General features: G+C 37.3%; 1 protein-coding gene across 1 annotated transcript in view; it reads right to left on the reverse strand.

Annotated features, from left to right (window-relative positions):
- Positions 1-2875: 2875 nt before the first annotated feature.
- Positions 2876-19212, reverse strand: part of aph-1 (gamma-secretase subunit Aph-1) — a 99086-nt gene continuing 82749 nt past the window's right edge. Inside the window, exon 6 of the mRNA XM_090385040.1 lies at positions 2876-3273. Within this exon, the coding sequence (XP_090241166.1) occupies positions 3127-3273 (147 nt within the window). The 3' untranslated portion in view covers positions 2876-3126. The remainder of the gene's footprint in view (positions 3274-19212) is intronic.

The raw sequence follows: 19212 nt of genomic DNA on the forward strand, positions 1-19212 counted from the left end.
ATTCAGTGGGTGTTGTGCATACCTTATTAAAGGGTGTCCCTCAACGAACAGGTTGCAAGAATAATGTTGCACAATGCTGTTACCGTTATTTGGTTTTTACGAGCATTAGCAGCTAAGGCCATATTGCTCCGGGGATATGCGATGGTTATTCCCTGACCTTTCTGCATCCTCCATATTTGGTGGTCACGGGCTCGAACCCTGGTCTAATCAAGAAGCGTGTGCTATGCACTGCTGCTCCTGCCCACCTGGCTACAGAGAAGCCATGTTGCACAAAAGACATTTTATAACAGCCTTTTTCCAAGGCTTGTGCTAAGAAAATTGTGTTTCCATTGCTATACCATAACATTACACAAAAATATTAACATGCTCAATCATATGTACAACAGTTTAGGTTTTGTTTCAAGTGTATACCAAGGCAAGATAAAAACAAATATAATATTTTGTTATGTATTCAGTTTGGTTTCAGTTCCAACGGTATCTGAATAATTAATTATAAAACATGTCATTCTATGGATAAACTACTCTTTATATATAGTCAGCCTCCTTCTGATGCTTAAAAATGGAGAAATGTTATTTTGGACAAGTCAGCTCAGCAGAGATAAATTTTCATGTTTCCCTTCTCCTGACAAGAGGGTAGAAGATGTATTATTTGAACAGACTTTATATGGTGACTGCTTTGATGAATTACTACCAAACTTCTAAAAAAAAAAAAAAAAAAAAAAAAGATTTTTTGAAGTTCATAATGTAAAATGTTTGGTGGCACTGATTTCAAACTGTATCAGAAACACCATTTCAAAACGGTGTTGCAGATACCGTCAGTCAGGTTGAATGTTTTTAAGCATCTTTTTCAAGAAAATACTACTTTTTTTAGGTATAAAAATTACTGAAACCAGCAAAAATATTCCACTGAAACGTAGTCATCAAAACTGAACTTCTGGTCTTCAGTACCTGCTATATTGAAAAATACCCACCACTAAAACTCTCTCTAAGAAAGGATTAAGTTATTCTGGCCATTCTAACAAAAATTATTAAATCATGGTATAGATCAATGTTGATGAAAAAACAATTCACAAGGAGAGTATATATATGTCTGACTTATTTGTCTGACACTGTATTTTATCAGGTGATAAATTTCAGTATCAGATTTAAAATTACACATTGTGGGGTTTAAGCAGGCCATATTAACATTGGTAACAATATTAACATGCTGAAAATAAAGGTGATAAGGCCTGCCTTATTGGAATGCATCACACCCAGGCTAACTAACTTTTTTTTTTTTTTTTTGTTGGAAGACACTTGAAGAACCACCTCAAACTGTTTCAACCATACAAAACTACCTAAGAAAACATTTGTAAAAGCAGTTTCATAGTTGATAATGTTACTATTACCAATCTTAGCTATATGCTATTTTTTACTTACTGTTATATTCCTAATTTAGATTAATTATATGTGTGCAATTCAGAAGTCCAATGCTTAATTCCGAAATTACCACACTTTTATGGGATTTACATGAATGTGGTCCACAATTACCTGAATTGTAAGGAATATGTGCAATTAAGTTTAACTGGCAGAGAATTAATTCCTTTTTATTCTAATAGTGTGGCAATAAAGCAGGTGGAAAAGCATCTGAAAAGTTGAAATCCATATAATTAATATACTGTAATTTTTATATCAGTTATGTGCAGCCATTTATGTTTGCACATACAATAAACTTATGCTGGTAGTGTATGTTAGAGAATAGCATTGTCATATATAGTAAATGCTTCATACCAGTATGCAGTTATAAATATGGTACCAAAATGCTAACTTTTACTCCTATGGAGAAATACAAAAACACAAAAGTATGTTAAAATGCTGTAAGCGATGGTATTACGTTTAAATGTTTACCCAGTCTGACACTATCGAGCATTAATTGTGCTGTTTTTCTTTATATTTAAAATGTATTTTCTTGATAGAAAAAGATCCACTTGCAATTTGATGAAAGTTTATATTAACAGATGAAGCAGATGCTATATTTCCAGTTTTCTTCAGGTGATGTTGTTCAGTTAATATGCAATTAACAAAAATACAATCCAGATAATTTACCCATCTGAATAAATATTTGAATGATGGTTTCTACCAAAATTGTAAATAATTTAGTAAATTAATCTTATATTAGGCAGCTGAAGAGCTGTCATAATATATAAAATGAAAACCCTTTCCTTTTCTTGATTTACAATCTCATTTGATTCTAAAATATTTTTAGAAATCAATTTTAAATAATTTTAAATTATAAAAACAAACAAAAAAAAAAAACGGAAGTTATACAATTTCCACCAAGTTTGATATTAATGACATTAGTAGTAAAATTAAAATATAAAAGTCCCCATTTTGGAAAAATTTCATTATAATAATAAAATAATTTGTTGAAATTATATGACATTTAACAGAGTAAAATTTCAGAGTATTAAATAAAATATAGAAAAGATGCTACACTCAAGTATCAAAAGGCATTTTCATAAAAGGGCATTTAAAATGTTATTTTGGATGTTTAAATTTCATATTCGTGTAAAATTGGTTAATTTACTAAACTTGCGAGAAATATTGGCTTTTTAGTTCTTGAGCTCTATAAATTTCTACACATCTAGGTTTTCTTTTTGTATTTACAAACTGAAGTTAGAATTTTAATTTTATGCAAAAAAAAAGTAAACATTCACGTTTCTAACCACTTTTCAAAATAAGAAAATATTACAGTTAATTCATTAAAAACTGTTCTGAAACAGCAAGTATTGCAAATCAAGTTAATGTGACTTAAAATTATAATCTGTACAGTAAACTGTTTTAGCAAATTTAGGCTATAATACAAAAGTAATTAAAGCTTTCACAATGTCCAATAATTCCTTTTGGCACAGCCCCATAAATAAATCTGTTAAAAATGGCTGATAACCAAAGAGATAATGTGATTTAGCAGCTTTCATTTGCTACAATGCTGCAGTTGTTCTCAGACATATAGGCTGGAATCAGGCAAGTGAATTACATATTAAAAATGTCATTTCTATAGTTTGCAGCTATTAGCTGCTCTTCCACAGATAATCAATCTAGGCCAGGCAAGCAGTTTATTTCTACACTGTACAAGAGTTGGTATATTCAGTTGGAAATCTTGGAGGAAGAGAAGGCACGCAGATTATTCAGGGAACCTCCCGCAGCCCGGTATGCAAGAACACCACTGATCATAGTGATAACATAGGCAGGAACCAAAGATGCAACATAGAATCGTTGCTGATTTAGAAGAGTCTAAAGAGACAGGGAATGGAATAAAAAAAAATATTTAAAAATAGCCAGATACTAAAAGAAAGAAAAAAAAATAATAATAAAAAAAAAAAAAAAGAGAGAGAATAAGTTTTTTCAATAACACCGAAAAGAAGTTGTTCTTTCTCTATCTCTCTCTCTCTCTCTTTTTTTTTTTTTTTTTAAACATAAGAAAGTAATAAAAATAACAAATCAACTGGAAATTTAATGCTAACTTCCAGCGTATATGCTTTGGCATACAAATGTCTAAAAATTTATTTTCATAATAGCCTTCCTACTCACAACTATGGTAGTATCTAGAATAAGAAATATAAAATTTTATACACTTTTAGAACACAAACCATTGGTAACCTATTCCAATGGCACATCTGCTTACTGTTCTTACATATGATAACACTTACAGTAAGTTATATACATTGAGTCGGCTTTGCATTAGCAATATCCCTTTTGTAAGAATGGACTGGTCTGTGATACTGGTGAAGACTCAAAAACATTGAGAACAGCTGATATAAGATTGTAGTTCACACACATTATAATCAGTTTTTGAATGTCTGCAAGAAAGAATGGGTCAGTGTCAAAATCTTTCCAATTTTGAACAAGGAATGACTGGGAGAAAAAAGTGCAACCCCCAGTATCCGAACAATAGCGAACATGATTAAGTACTCCCATTCTGTGGTTTCATAAGTCTACTGTGACCTGCTCAACAGAAACTGAACAAGCCAAAGATCACCCACGGGACAGCCCATGTGCAATCAATGCATTGTGATGAGCATTCTGTGTCTCATCATCATAGTAATAGAGGCATGTAATGCAAGAAACAAACATATGAGCTTATGAAGCATCAGCAAAAAAAAAAAAAAAAAACACACAAACATTCCCTCTAAAAGTTTGTCCAGTTCCTCCTTGAATTTATTTAAGCTATCAACTTCCACAATGACAGATGGGAGTTTGTTCCAGCAATTAATCGCCCACTGGCTAAAGGCGAATTTCCGCACATCTATTCTACAGCTGTCTTTCCTCAATTTGAATTTATGCCCTCTTAGGTTTGTAACCTGAGCAAGAGGAAGAATCCCATCAGAATTCAGCTTGCTCAACCCAATCAAGGCTTTATACACCTCAATCAGATGACCTCGCAGATGCCTAGTCTTCAGCTGCTGCAATTTGCAGAACTTAAGAAGCCTCTCTTGGTAAGAGGACCCCTTCATTGCACTCATCAATCTTACTGCCCTTCTGTGTACACGCTCAAGCAAATCTACATCCTTCCTAAAATGAGGCCTCCAGATCTGTACGCAGTACTCAAGGCATGGCCTGATCATTGCCTTTACAAAGGGATAATCACCTCCTTTTCCCTGCTAGCAAAATTCCTGTATATCATTGACAAAACCCCATGACCTGCTCTGGTAGCCTGTCTGCATTGCTCAGAAAACTTCATATCTGACTGCACAATTACTCCCAGATCTTTTTCATTTACTACCACCTTAAGTGTAGTACCACACAGTTCATACGTTCCTCTGGGGTTACTTCTACCCATATGCAGTACTTTGCATTTGTCAATATTAAACTTCAGTTGCCACTTCTCAGCCCATCTGCCCAAATTTTCTAGATACTGTTGCAGTAGCACACTGCCATTATTGTCATTAACAACCCTGTCAACCTTTGTATCATCTGCAAACTTTGACACTAAGCCTGACATACCTTCATCAATATCACTGATAAATATAGAAAACAACAGTGGGCCCAACCCTGTGGGACTCCACTAATAACATTAGTCCACGAAGAGCAGCATCCACTCATTACCTCTCTGTCTTCTCCCACTCAACCACCCTTTTATCCATTCTAGCAACCTACCCTCAATACCAATCTGCTCCAATTTTTACAGTAGTCTTCCATGCGCAACAGTGGCAAAAGCTTTCCTGAAATCCAAGTATATGATATCAAAATTATTTTTTGCATCCAGTTCCTTTGTAACCACATCATAATAATCAATCAAATTTGTCAGACAAGACTTTCACTTAACAAACCCATGCTGTGTCTTAATTATTGCTGCAGTCTTGTCCAGATGATCCTGCAATGCATCTTTAACCAGTAACTCCATTATTTTACCCAGAACAGGAGTTAAACTAACTGGTCTGTAATTACTCGTGTCACCCTTCAATCCCCCTTTGTGAATTGGGGATACACTTGCACATCTCTAGTCTGTGGGGACTTTCTGAGTCCAAGGATGCTCTCATAATTATGGCTAAGGGTTTGTTTAATTCCTTTGCCGCCTCCTTTAATATAACTGGATAGATCCCATCCATGCTAAGAGCCTTTATGCTTAACTTCAGCAATTTCTCCTCAGCTTTGCTCTCAGTTATAAAATCATTAAGCACCTTGTTACAGTTTGATAAACCTGTAACAGTTCATTTGACAACCATTTAGGCCAAAACCTTGAACAATATTTCTTTATAGGTATGAAAAGCCTAGTAGCTTCCATGATTAATTTCTTGAATGCTTCCCACTTAGAATTTGCTGTTGGTAACATTATCAGTTGGTCCCACTGTCCAGAATTTAAAAACTGTCTGAGACCACTGTAGTTACCTTTATGGTAGCAAAAACCCTTCCCTTTACCCCTGATGGTAATTATATCTTTGTTTAATTCCTTTGCCGCCTCCTTTAATATAACTGGATGGATCCCATCCACACCAGGAGCCTTTATGTTTAACTTCAGCATCTCCTCTACTTTGCTCTCAGTTATTATAAAATCATTAAGCACCTTGTTACAGTTTGATAAACCTCTGGCATTTTCCTCCCTTAATAACTCCTCATGTGTGAACGTAGATGCAAGATACTCATTCAGATGCAAAATACTCATTAAGTAAATCCCACATCAGTACATTGATCACTGCCACCTAGTGCTTCCTTTATCTGCAAATTCTTAATACACGAATAATCACTGGTGATAACCAGATCAAGAGTATTATCCTCTCTGGTTGCCTCTCGGACATGCTGCTGCAGAAAACAATCATCCAATAAATCCATAGTCTTGCTAGTGTGCAAGTGACCAACCCACAAGTCCCAGTTAATATCTGGGAAATTAAAATCCCCCATTATAAGACATTTTCATTTACTAGCCCACTCTATTTCTCTGTACAATTGTCACTTGTATTCATTAGGCCTATAACACACCCCTACTCTTATTTTTCCTTTCCCAGTGCTTATGTCACACCAAACTGACTCAACATTGCAATGTCCATCTATATCAACTGGATGCACTACCTTAGATTTCATGTTTTTCTTAATTAACAGATAACCCAGTGATTTGACCTTTTTTTAATAACGGGCTTAGAGGGGAACAGGTATCCTGTGTGTTATCAGACACTCAGCCTAAAACACTGATGGATCCAATATCTCTCTATTACAGAAGATTTAGGAGAAGTCCGGTTGGCCTGCCTCCCTAAAATCCACTCATGCACACCTTCTCGATGGTAAGCCCTGTTACGTCACTTAGGTGGCAACGAACGCGTAGAGTGGTTCTCTTCAAGATGCCTGGTCAGCATGAAGAGGAAAAGACCAACCCCTCCAGCAATATGAAAGCACGACGAAACAAATGGCCCTCAGTCCCCAACAGCTTTCACTCTCCCTCTTACGGCAGCGAGAGGATTAGAGTGGAAGCAGAGGGTGCTAAGAATCTCTGGGTACGACCAGGCTGCCATGCACGGAAACTGAACTTGGCCTGTTATCGGTGAAGACAGGATATTAGAGCTGGAAAAGGAATTAGAAAATGTGAATTGGAATATCATCGGTTTGGCTGAAACAAGAAGAAGAAATGAATCACTTATAAGTTTATCAAGTGGAAATCTGCTGTACACCAATGGAAACAGTGAAAGGAGTGAAGGTGGAATTGGGTTTCTGGTCCATAAAGATTTTAAAAACAACATTTTGGAATTCAAAAGTACATCACCAAGAGTGTCAAGACTAATACTAAAGATTTCTAAGAGATACAAGCTAAAGATTATAATGATTTATGCACCAACATCGAGCCATGATGATGAAGAGGTTGAAGAAATGTACACTGAAATTGAGAGTCTTCTAGATGAGCAGAAAACCCACTACACTATTATTATGGGAGACTTCAATGCTAAGGTTGGAAAAAGACAAAACAGCACAGAAAGGGGAACTATAGGAAATTTTGGAATTGGTGAAAGAAATGAAAGAGGCGAAAGACTTGTGGAATTTGCAGAATCTCAAGGACTGTCAGTAATGAACACTTTTTTCAAGAAAAGGGTGAACAGAAAGTGGACATGGAAGAGTCCAAATGGATTAACTACTAATGAAATCGACTTCATCCTCACTAATAGAAGATATATTGTGAATGATGTCACCGTCCTAAATAAGGTAAATGTTGGAAGTGATCACAGAATGGTAAGATGTACACTTATATAGATGTAGGAAAGGAAAGGAAAAAACTGACTCGAGTAAATAATACAAAGGTCTTTGAGATAACAGAAGAGGAGAAAAAGCAGTATGTACTGGAACTTAAGAACAAGTATGAGCTTCTGCAGACTGCTGAGGACCAAGATATCGACGAGGAATATTACAACTTTTTGAAAGTGATAAAGCCCAAGAAACCTATAGGGAAAAAGAAATCCAAAGAAGAAAAAATTAGTCAAGAAACACTTGTCATGATGAACCGAAGACGACAAATGAAAAGCAAGAAAAACACTGACAGGGAGAAAATTGAGTATACTGAGTTATGCAAAGCCATTAGAAAGAGACTCAGAGAGGACATAAGAAGATTTAACACAAGAAAAGTAGAACAAGCATTAAGGGAAAACAAAGGATTTAAATCAGCAGCCATGAGCAGTAATACAGAAAGACAAATGATACTGAAACTGAAGAATAGCGATGGTGTACTTATAAACAGCAGAGAAGGCATAATTCAAATAGCAGAAGACTACTATAGAGAATTATACAAGGAGCAGGGGAATGATGCCAGCAGTGGGGAAGATGGATTGCAAAGTAGCAACACATACGACATACCCAATATTCTTCCTGATGAGGTAGAACATGCATTGAAGAAAATGAAGAATCAGAAAGCCCCGGGGGAAGATGAAGTTACTGTAGAGTTGTTAAAATTGGGAGGAAGAGACATAACGCAAAAACTGGCAAGGCTCTTCACAAAGTGCATTAGAAAAGGTGTGACGCCTAAGCAGTGGAATAATGCAATCATAGTTTTGCTGCATAAGAAAGGAGATAAATCAGAAATTGGAAATTATAGACCAATTAGCTTGTTATCCCACATCTACAAGTTGTTCACAAGGGTCATTACTAACAGATTAGAAAGAATACTGGATGAGAATCAACCGAAAGAGCAAGCTGGCTTTAGGACAGGATTCTCAACTATGGATCACCTTTATGTAATATCACAGCTAATGGAGAAAGCAAATGAATATAAAACACCATTATGCCTGGCATTTGTGGATTATGAAAAGGCATTTGACTCCATACAGCATAAGGCAATGTTTCGGGCACTGGAAAGACAAGGCATTGATACCCCATATATTATGATTTTGAAGAAAATATACGAGAGTGCTACCTCCTTTATTAGACTAGACAAAGACAGTAGGAAATTTAAAATTGAGAAAGGAGTTCGACAAGGAGACACAATATCTCCTAAGCTGTTTACTGCTGCCTTTGAGGAAGCTTTCAGAAGATTAGACTGGTCGCAGAAAGGAGTCAATGTGAACGGAGAGTACCTAAACCATTTGCGATTTGCAGATGACATTGTGGTCATAAGCCATGATCCCAAAGAATTAGAGGAAAATCTTAATCAGTTATGCACAGCTAGTAAGGATTTTGGACTAAAGATGAATATGGCTAAAACAAAAGTAATGATGAACAAGTATGCCACAGAAAGAGACATAATGATTGAAGGAGCAGTAATTGAAAAGGTGGAGTCATATACTTATCTGGGACAAGTTATTAGCTGTAATAATGATAAAGGCTGGAAGTCAAGAGAAGAATAAATTTTGGATGGATAGCATTCAGGAAATATAGTCACATACTGAAGAGCAATATCCCAGTTTGTCTGAAACGTAAAATAATGGACCAATGTATACTCCCCACCATGACTTATGGAAGTGAAACTTGGGCACTCACCAAAAGAATGGAAGAGAAGCTGAGAACCACACAGCGAAGAATGGAACGAATCATACTGGGAATAAGACTGTTAGATAAGAAGAGAAACACATGGATTAGGCAACAAACTCAAGTAAAGGACATTCTTATCAAAACTAAAGAACTAAAATGGTCTTGGGCAGGACACATAGCTCGAAGACATGATGACAGATGGACTAAGAAAATAACAGAATGGTATCCAAGAGGAGCTAGAAGAAAACCTGGAAGACAAAGGCGGAGATGGATAGATGAAATTCATGAGTTTGTGGGTAGTAAATGGATGTCCAGTGCTCAAAACAGAAGCAACTGGAAAGTTGCTGGAGAGGCCTTCATCCTGCAGTGGATTGAAAATGGCTGATGATGACGACGATGATGATGATAACGGCACCCCTAAGTAATTTATTTAATTTTGCGGCACCGCCCTACTCAATTTTCTGACTATTAGATCCAATTCTCTCTCTCTGTATATGTCTACCATTAAAAAAAAAAAAAAAAAAAAGTTATATGATGGTTATTACAATAATATAACTATAAACAAAATTACAATTCATAATACAAATTATATATTTTATTCTTTATATAGAGGAACTAAGTAAACATCAATTATAGATCCCCACGAAATTAAAAGGACAAATGTACACCTTTTTATAATGAAAGAAATATATAAATTTAAAGAAAAAATAAGTTTAAGTAACTTAAACCCAAATTACGTGGAACCCCAGGAATGTTGTTGCAGCACCCTAAGGTGCCACGGCACTCCAGTTTAAAACCACTGAGTAACCCCTCCTCCCTTCCTATCCCCTTTCTGTAGACATTGTACTCCCCAAATTCAAATTCTGCATTCCTAATATCTGTGACACGATGTCTCTGATATCCCAACAATATCCGCCTTTGATGTCTTGACCAGCACTTCAAATTCATCAAATTTATTTACTATACTTCTAGCATTGGTGTACGTGCACCTATTCTTATTTTTAGTTACCCTAACACAGCCATGTATTTATTTGTTTCATGATGATTGCCATCAGTCCAAAACCCTCAGCACCCCTCGCTCCAGGTCACTGCTCATTCTTATAGAGCAAGAATCACTTTCACCTCTGCCTGCGGCTACTTTTAACCTTTTAGTCTGTGAACCCCCCAAGCTAGCAGTTTTCCGACCCACCTAACTCTGTCCCGATAGCATCAGCAAACACTCTTGCACCCTTTCTATTCAAGTGTATCCTGCAGTCTCTTTCCTGTTAACAAACACAGACCACACTGAAAAAAATTCTACCCCACGAACCTTGCACAATCCCCCCAGTGCCAAATTGATTGACAAGTCTCTCATCATATACTCCCTCCTATCGCATTTGGGCAGAATTGCATACACTTTCAAATTTAACCCTAACTCACGACATTTTTCCAACATTGACCTGTACTTGTTAAGTAAATCTGCAGATTTCCTACTCTTAATGTCATTGGTGCCAACGTGTACAACAATATCACCCTTTGTGCCCCTGGCAGACATATCCTGGTCCTATTCCAGCTATCCTTTTTACACAATATATTACCCGTCTTTCTGACAATAGAGTCACCAAAATAACTAACTCCTATGGGACCAGCACATTTGGCTCTGGAGATTGCTGCTGTGTTGCCGACGCACAAGAGTGAGCTCTGGTGTTGAGTTGGGCAGCTGAGAGCTTGATGGGCCCCTCATTAATTTCTTCGAGGGCATCTACCTTTTACCTCAAGCTCTCGTAGATGCTCATCAGGATGCTGAGTTGATGCCTAATTTCTAGATGCTCTCTGCACCTAGCACACACAAAGACATCCTCCTTGACTAGATCATGTTCTGTTCCAGAGAGTTCGGCAAACATTTTACAAGTTGCACATTTTTTTAGGCTGTGATGCATTGGAGAATCACTCCCCTCAGTTCTCCCCCAAGTCACAGCACTCCTGCCACTTTGTGCCTGTTGCTTTGCTGCTCTAGCCTGGGGCATGATATTTAAAATTAATAAGATCAATAAATTTAATTAATTAATTATCAATATTACACTATCTAATAGAATCCTAAATGCAGTGATGTGTATTATGATATATAATTTTACATCAGAGCTACCTATTTACCAGAATTAAAAATTTGAATTCCCCACCACTCTCTATATGAAAACAGTGGAGGCTAGGATCGAATGAAACAATGGTTTTACACATATTAAGTAGTAGTGGCCTACAAAAACTATCTAAATTAAAAATAACCAGCGTAACTAAAACTATAAAGATACTTATAAAGTACAATTTAAAATAACAATCAGGTAAATAAAGCAGCAAACAAATCGCGTTTTTTGAGCCTGTAATTCACAGTTGTAACTTTTAAAGAGAGTCAGCACCCCCTCACACACAGTCATACACAGTGATTCAGCATAGTGGCCATGCTAACCACTCATACAATATAAGAATAGCAAGACCAATATCCATACAGACTATGCACTTATGTTAGGCTATCAGCAATGGCAGTTGAAGGCATTAGAAGTATTCATGCTCACTGTGAGACACAAACTGTGCCTTGCATGGTCACATCAACCCGGCCACTGATGCAGAAATCTGTTGCCTAGTTTGATGAATTCTGTTCCCAACTTTATTGTGCTGATGGGCATATCTGCATTTGGAGAATCAACATGAGGCCATGGCACCTGGATGCACTGTAGGTGTTCGGAAGACTGCAGGCAATGGTGTTATGGTTTGGGGACTGTTTTTGTTACATGCTCTGGGTCCTCTGATCACTGTTAATCAACAGTGATTACTGGGCACTTGATCTCAACCCAACTGAGCATGTTTGGGGGCCTACTGGAAAAGGGCATTCAATGCTATGACCATCCACTTGACAATGTGTGGTCGGTCATTGCTGGACACATTTTGCAATGTATGGGTAGTACTAACACAGGACACATTATAATACCTTGTGGAGTCCATGCCAAGATGTGTACGGGTTGTATTACAGGCAAAAGGTGGCCCCACAAAGTATTAGGTAGGTGTTGCTAAAACAAAGTCAACTGAATGAATGTTACTTTACACTTTTAAAACTGAATATAATTGATGCTTTCAATCATGGAGTCCTATGTAATATACAGGGTGTCTCAAAAATATTGGTACAAATGTTAAGGGGAGGTAGGTAACATCTAAAGGAATGCGAATTGCATAGGAACCCATAACCAGAAACGTCACAGGAAAGTAGTAGCAGAGGCACAAGAAACAGAAATGACACAAGACCGTAATTAGTGGCAAACATTTATTTGACATAATATTAACAATGGAGTACAAGATGGATGCATTTCATGATGTTACAACAGATGCTTGAAGGTTCCACAATGAGATGCGATGCATGCGTGACACCAACGCAGCATGGATTGGCGGACATGGTCGAAAACCCCTGTAGTTTCTTTGACAGTAGCAGCAGCACAGACGATTCATATAAAATAGGTGGTCAATGTATTCATATACAATACATTGACCACCGCATATTCCCGGAGCAATATGGCCTTAGTTGCTAATGCTCCTAAAACCCAAACAAGAACATCATATACGATAGATTTGAGGGTTCCACAGAAAGAAATCAAGGCTCAATAAATCAGGTGAGCGTGGGGGCCAGGCAACGGGTTCACCACGGCCAATCCATCGACGCCCAAAACACCTGTTCAAATAGTCACAAACAAACCTACCGTAATGGGCAGGCGCCCCGTCATGTTGAAACCAAATGTTGCATCTCACATTTGCTGGAACATCGTCAAGTAACCCAGGTAGAACTTGTTTAAGAAAGATCCAATATTTAGCGGAGTTCATGCGGGATGGTAACAGGTATGGGCGGACTAAGCAGTCACCGACCATACCTGCCCACACATTTATTGCGAAGTGATGTTGTGCTGCATGGGGGAACACACCGTGTGGGTTGTTGTGAGCCCACACATGAGCATTGTGCTGATTGAATAAGCCTTCCCGAGTGAAATAAGCCTCATCCGTGAACAAAACATAGGCTGGAAAATTCAAGTCTTGAACACTTTCTTGGAGAAACCACTGCACAAAAGCCACACATGCAGGATGATCTTGGGGGAGCAGTAACTGAACCCTTTGGAGATGAAAGGGGTGTAAGGAATCGTCGTGCCAGACACGCTGTACACTGCAAGGAGACACTCCTAAGGCAGAGGCAACAGCACGTGCGCTGGTAATAGGATTATTCTGGATGGCATTCAATGCACTTTTTTCCATGGCAGGAGTTCGCGTCGAACATCGCCTGCCCGCACTACTTCTGTTAATGCTTGTATTAAACAGCATTTCCCAAACTGGGGTCCGCGAAATGGACCCTCTGGAACTGTTCAAATTATTCGTTCTATGTATAGCAAATTGATGATAAAGTTATTATTATATATTAATGTAAAAATAAGAATAAAGTTGAGTTGTTTTAAAGCTTGAATTTTCTTTTCAGAAAACCATGTTCACACACACACACACACACACACACACACACACACACACACACACACACACACACACACACACACACACACAGGGATCCATAAACTTTTTCGTTTTTTGAAAGGGTCCGTAGATCTCAGTAGTTTGCAAACCACTATATTAAATAAAGCAATCATTTTATTTATTATATTTTTTGTTATTATTGGAAATAGAGGATGAGTATGCTATATGCTTAGGGGCTTAGAGGGGAACAGGTATTCTGTGTGTTATCAGACACTCAGCCTAAAACACTGATGGATCCAATATCTCTCTATTACAGAAGATTTAGGAGAAGTCCGGTTGGCCTGCCTCCCTAAAATCCACTCGTGCACACCTTCTCGATGGTAAGCCCTGTTACGTCACTTAGGTGGCAACGAACGTGTAGAGTGGTTCTCTTCATTCAAGACGCCTGGTCAGCGTGAAGAGAAAAAGACCAAACCCTCCAACATATGACAGCACAACAAAACAAATGGCCCTCAGTCCCCAGCAGCTTTCACTCTCCCTCTTACGGCAGCAAGAGGATCAGAGTGGAAGCAGAGGGTGCTAAGAATCTCTGGGTACGACCAGGCTGCCATGCACAGAAACTGAAACAGAAACTTGGCCTGTTATAACGCAACGCTCATCGGTGAAAACAGGATATTAGAGCTGGAAAAGGAATTAGAAAATGTGAATTGGAATATCATCGGTTTGGCTGAAAGAAGAAGAAGAAATGAATCACTTATAAGTTTATCAAGTGGAAATCTGCTGTACACCAATGGAAACAGTGAAAGGAGTGAAGGTGGAGTTGGGTTTCTGGTCCATAAAGATTTTAAAAACAACATTTTGGAATTCAAAAGTACATCACCAAGACTCAAGACTCAAGATTTCAGCTAAAGATTATAATGATTTATGCACCAACATCGAGCCATGACGATGAAGAGGTTGAAGAAATGTACACCGAAATTGAGTCTTCTAGATGAGCAGAAACCCCACTACACTATTATTATGGGGGGTCTTCAATGATAAGGTTGGAAAAAGACAAAACAGTGCAGAAAGGGGAACTATAGGAAATTTTGGAATTGGTGAAAGAAATGAAAGAGGTGAAAGACTTGTGGAATTTGCAGAATCTCAAGGACTGTCAGTAATGAACACTTTTTTCAAGAAAAGGGTGAACAGAAAGTGGACATGGAAGAGTCCAAATGGATTAACAACTAATGAAATCGACTTCATCCTCTCTAACAGAAGATATATTGTGAATGATGTTACCATCCTGAATAAAGTAAATGTTGGAAGTGATCACAGAATGGTAAGATGTACACTTGATATAAATGTAGGAAAGGAATGGAAAAAACTGACTCGAGTAAATAATACAAAGGTCTTTAAGATAACAGAAGAGGAGAAAAAGCAGTATGTACTGGAACTTAAAACAAGTTTGAACTTCTGCAGACTGCTCAGGACCAAGATATCGACGAGGAATATTACAACTTTCTGAAAGTGATAAAGCCCAAGAAACCTATAGGGTAAAAGAAATCCAAAAAAGAAAAAATTAGTCAAGAAACACTTGTCATGATGAACCGAAGACGACAAATGAAAAGCAAGAAAAACACTGACAGGGAGAAAATTGAGTATACTGAGTATGCTAAGCAATTAGAAAGAGACTCAGAGAGGACATAAGAAGATTTAACACAATAAAAGTAGAACAAGCATTAAGGGAAAACAAAGGATTTAAATCAGCAGCCATGAGCAGTAATACAGAAAGACAAATGATACTGAAACTGAAGAATAGCGATGGTGTAGTTATAAACAGGAGAGAAGGCATAATTCAAATAGCGGGAGACTACTATAGAGAATTATACAAGGAGCAAGGGAATGATGCCAGCAGTGGGGAAGATGGATTGCAAAGTAGCAACACATACAACATACCCGATATTCTTCCTGATGAGGTAGAACGTGCATTGAAGAAAATGATGAATCAGAAAGCTCCGGGGGAAGATGAAGTTACTGTAGAGTTGTTAAAATTGGGAGGAAGAGACATAACACAAAAACTGGCAATGCTCTTCACAAAGTGCATTCAAAAAGGTGTGACGCCTAAGCATTGGAATAATGCAATCATAGTTTTGCTGCATAAGAAAGGAGATAAATCAGAAATTGGAAATTATAGACCAATTAGCTTGTTATCCCACATCTACAAGTTGTTGACAAGGGTTATTACTAACAGATTAGAAAGTATACTTGATGAAAATCAACCGAAAGAGCAAGCTGGCTTTAGGACAGGATTCTCAGCTATGGATCACCTTCACGTAATAGCACAGCTAATGGAGAAAGCAAATGAATATAAAACACCATTATGCCTGGCATTTGTGGATTATGAAAAGGCATTTGACTCCATACAGCATAAGGCAATGTTCCGGGCACTGGAAAGACAAGGCATAGATACCCCATATATTATGATTTTGAAGAAAATATATGAGAGTGCTACCTCCTTTATTAGACTAGACAAAGACAGTAGCAAATTTCAAATTGAGAAAGGAGTTTGACAAGGAGGCACAATATCTCGAAAGTTGTTTACTGCTGCACTTGAGGAAGCTTTCAGAAGATTAGACTGGTCGCAGAAATGAGTCAATGTGAATGGAGAGTACCTAAACCATTTACGATTTGCAGATGGCATTGCAGTCATAAGCCACGATCCCAAAGAATTAGAGGAAAATCTTAATCAGTTATGCAGAGTTAGTAAGAATTTTGGACTAAAGATGAATATGGCTAAAACAAAAGTAATGATGAACAAGTATGCCACAGAAAGGGAAATAATGATTGAAGGAGCAGTAATTGAAAAGGTGGAGTCATATACTTATCTGGGACAAGTTCTTAGCTGTAATAATGATAAATGGCTAGAAGTCAAGTGAAGAATAAATTTTGGATGGATAGCATTCAGGAAATATAGTCACATACTGAAGAGCAATATCCCAGTTTGTCTGAAACGTAAAATAATGAACCAATGTATACTCCCCACCATGACTTATGGAAGTGAAACTTGGCACTCACCAAAAGAATGGAAGAGAAGCTGATAACTACACAGCGAAGAATGAAACGAATTACAGGCATACCTCGGTTAACGTTACCTCTGATAACGAAGCTTCGATATAACGAAGTCCGCAATTTCAAGCCCCATTTAACATAAAAAAATATTCCAGTTTAATCACCTGAAATCTAAACAAACTGAAGAAATTACGGAAACCTTTGGGGCTTCTCGTGGTTGGTTCGAGAAATTTAAAAAACTGGCCAGGATTCATAGTGTAAAATTAACAGGAGAAGTTTCCAGAAAAACTAAAGGAAATAATTGAACGTGAAAATTTTCCACCAAATTTGGTGTTCAATGTTGACGAAAGCGGTTTGTTCTGGAAACGGCTACCAACAAAAAGCTTCATTTCTATTGAAGAAAAATCAGCTGCTGGGTTCAAAGCAGCCAAAGACCGTTTAACGTTACTCTTTGGATCAAATGCCTCTGGCGATTATAAATTCAGAAAATCAGAGGGCGTTAAAAGGTAACATAAAAATGAATTTACATGTAATATGGAAAGCAAATAGAAAAGCATGGGTTACCAAGGAGTTATTTACTGATTGGTTTGTTAACCACTTTTGTCCTGAAGTAAAACGGTATTGTCAAAAAAACAACTTTGAAGAAAAAGCTCTTTTGTTGTTAGACAATGCTTCGGGACATCCTACTGATCTTAACACGTTGGACACATGCATTCCTGTAAAAGTTGTGTTTCTTCCAGCAAACACAACTTCCCTGATTCAACCATTGGATCAGGGAGTAATAGCATCATTTAAAGCTTATTATCTGCGTCGAACATTAAGCAGTTTAACTGAACTAGAGGATAAAGAGGAAATGACAGTTAAAACTTTTTGGAAAAACTACACCATTAAAAACGCAATTGAAAACATTGATAGTTCCTGGAAAGAAGTCACTAAGAAATGCTTAAATGGAGTTTGGCGCAAAATATGGCCAGAAGTTGTACTAGAAGAAGAAAATAACATCCAAGAAATTAGAAATGAAGTTATCCAGATGGCTCAATCAATAGGTTTCGAAAATGTCGAACATTAAGCAATTTAACTGAACTAGAGGATAAAGAGGAAATGACAGTTAAAACTTTTTGGAAAAACTACACCATTAAAAACGCAATTGAAAACATTGATAGTTCCTGGAAAGAAGTTTTTTTTTTTTTTTTTTTTTGATTTGGTAGTTGTTGGCGCATCGGCTTCTGTGGCCATATTGCACCTCCCAAGGTTTTTGCAGTACTTTGATCCAAGCCCGAGGCGGGAATCGAACCCGCGACCTTTGGTGGAAAGAAGTCACTAAGAAATGCTTAAATGGAGTTTGGCACAAAATATGGCCAGAAGTTGTACTAGAAGAAGAAAATAACATCCAAGAAATTAGAAATGAAGTTATCCAGATGGCTCAATCAATAGGTTTCGAAAATGTCGATGAAGAGGATGTTAGAAATTTATTGAATGCAGAAGATGATGGTTTATCAGTGGAATTTTTAGAAAACCTTGTTAGCAACGAAGACAAAGATAATGAAGGCGAAGTTAAAGAAGTTCCTGCCGAAAAAGTGTTAACAACCAAAGATTTAAAAAGGTGCTTAAATGACATTGAAAACGTTTTAAATTTTTTTAGTGAAAATGATCCTGATTTAGGAAGAAGTTTTATTGTTAAGCGATCGGTGTTAAATGCAATAACTCCGTATAAGCAATTGTTAAATGAAAGAGAAAAAAAAGCATAAGCAATCAACTTTAGACTCATATTTTAAAATGTGATTTCACTTTGTATATAAGTTGACTGTTTATTTAATAAAACTTTTCTTTGTTCGAAAAAAAAAAAGCTTTTCATTTTCTTTATGTAGGAACGTATCCCTATTCTGGCCATAGTATTTTTACCTCTGAAAACGAAGTTTCGCTTAACGAAGTAATTTCGTGGAATGCATCCTATTCGTTATTCGAGGTATGCCTGTATATTGGGAATCAGACTGTTAGATAAGAAGAGAAACACATGGATTAGGCAGCAAACTCAAGTAAAGGACATTCTTATCAAAACTAAAGAACAAAAATGGTCTTGGACAGGACACATAGCTCGAAGACATGATGACAGATGGACTAAGAAAATAACAGAATGGTATCCAAGAGGAGCTAGAAGAAAACCTGGAAGACAAAGGCGGAGATGGATAGATGAAATGAGTTTTTGAGTAGTAAATGGATGGCCAGTGCTCAAAACAGAAGGAACTGGAAAGTTGCTGGAGAGGC

This window comes from Mastigoproctus giganteus, chromosome 1, assembly GCF_048544385.1.
Source record: "Mastigoproctus giganteus isolate SK-2022 chromosome 1, ASM4854438v1, whole genome shotgun sequence".
In the NCBI taxonomy this organism is placed as follows: Eukaryota; Metazoa; Arthropoda; class Arachnida; order Uropygi; family Thelyphonidae; genus Mastigoproctus; species Mastigoproctus giganteus.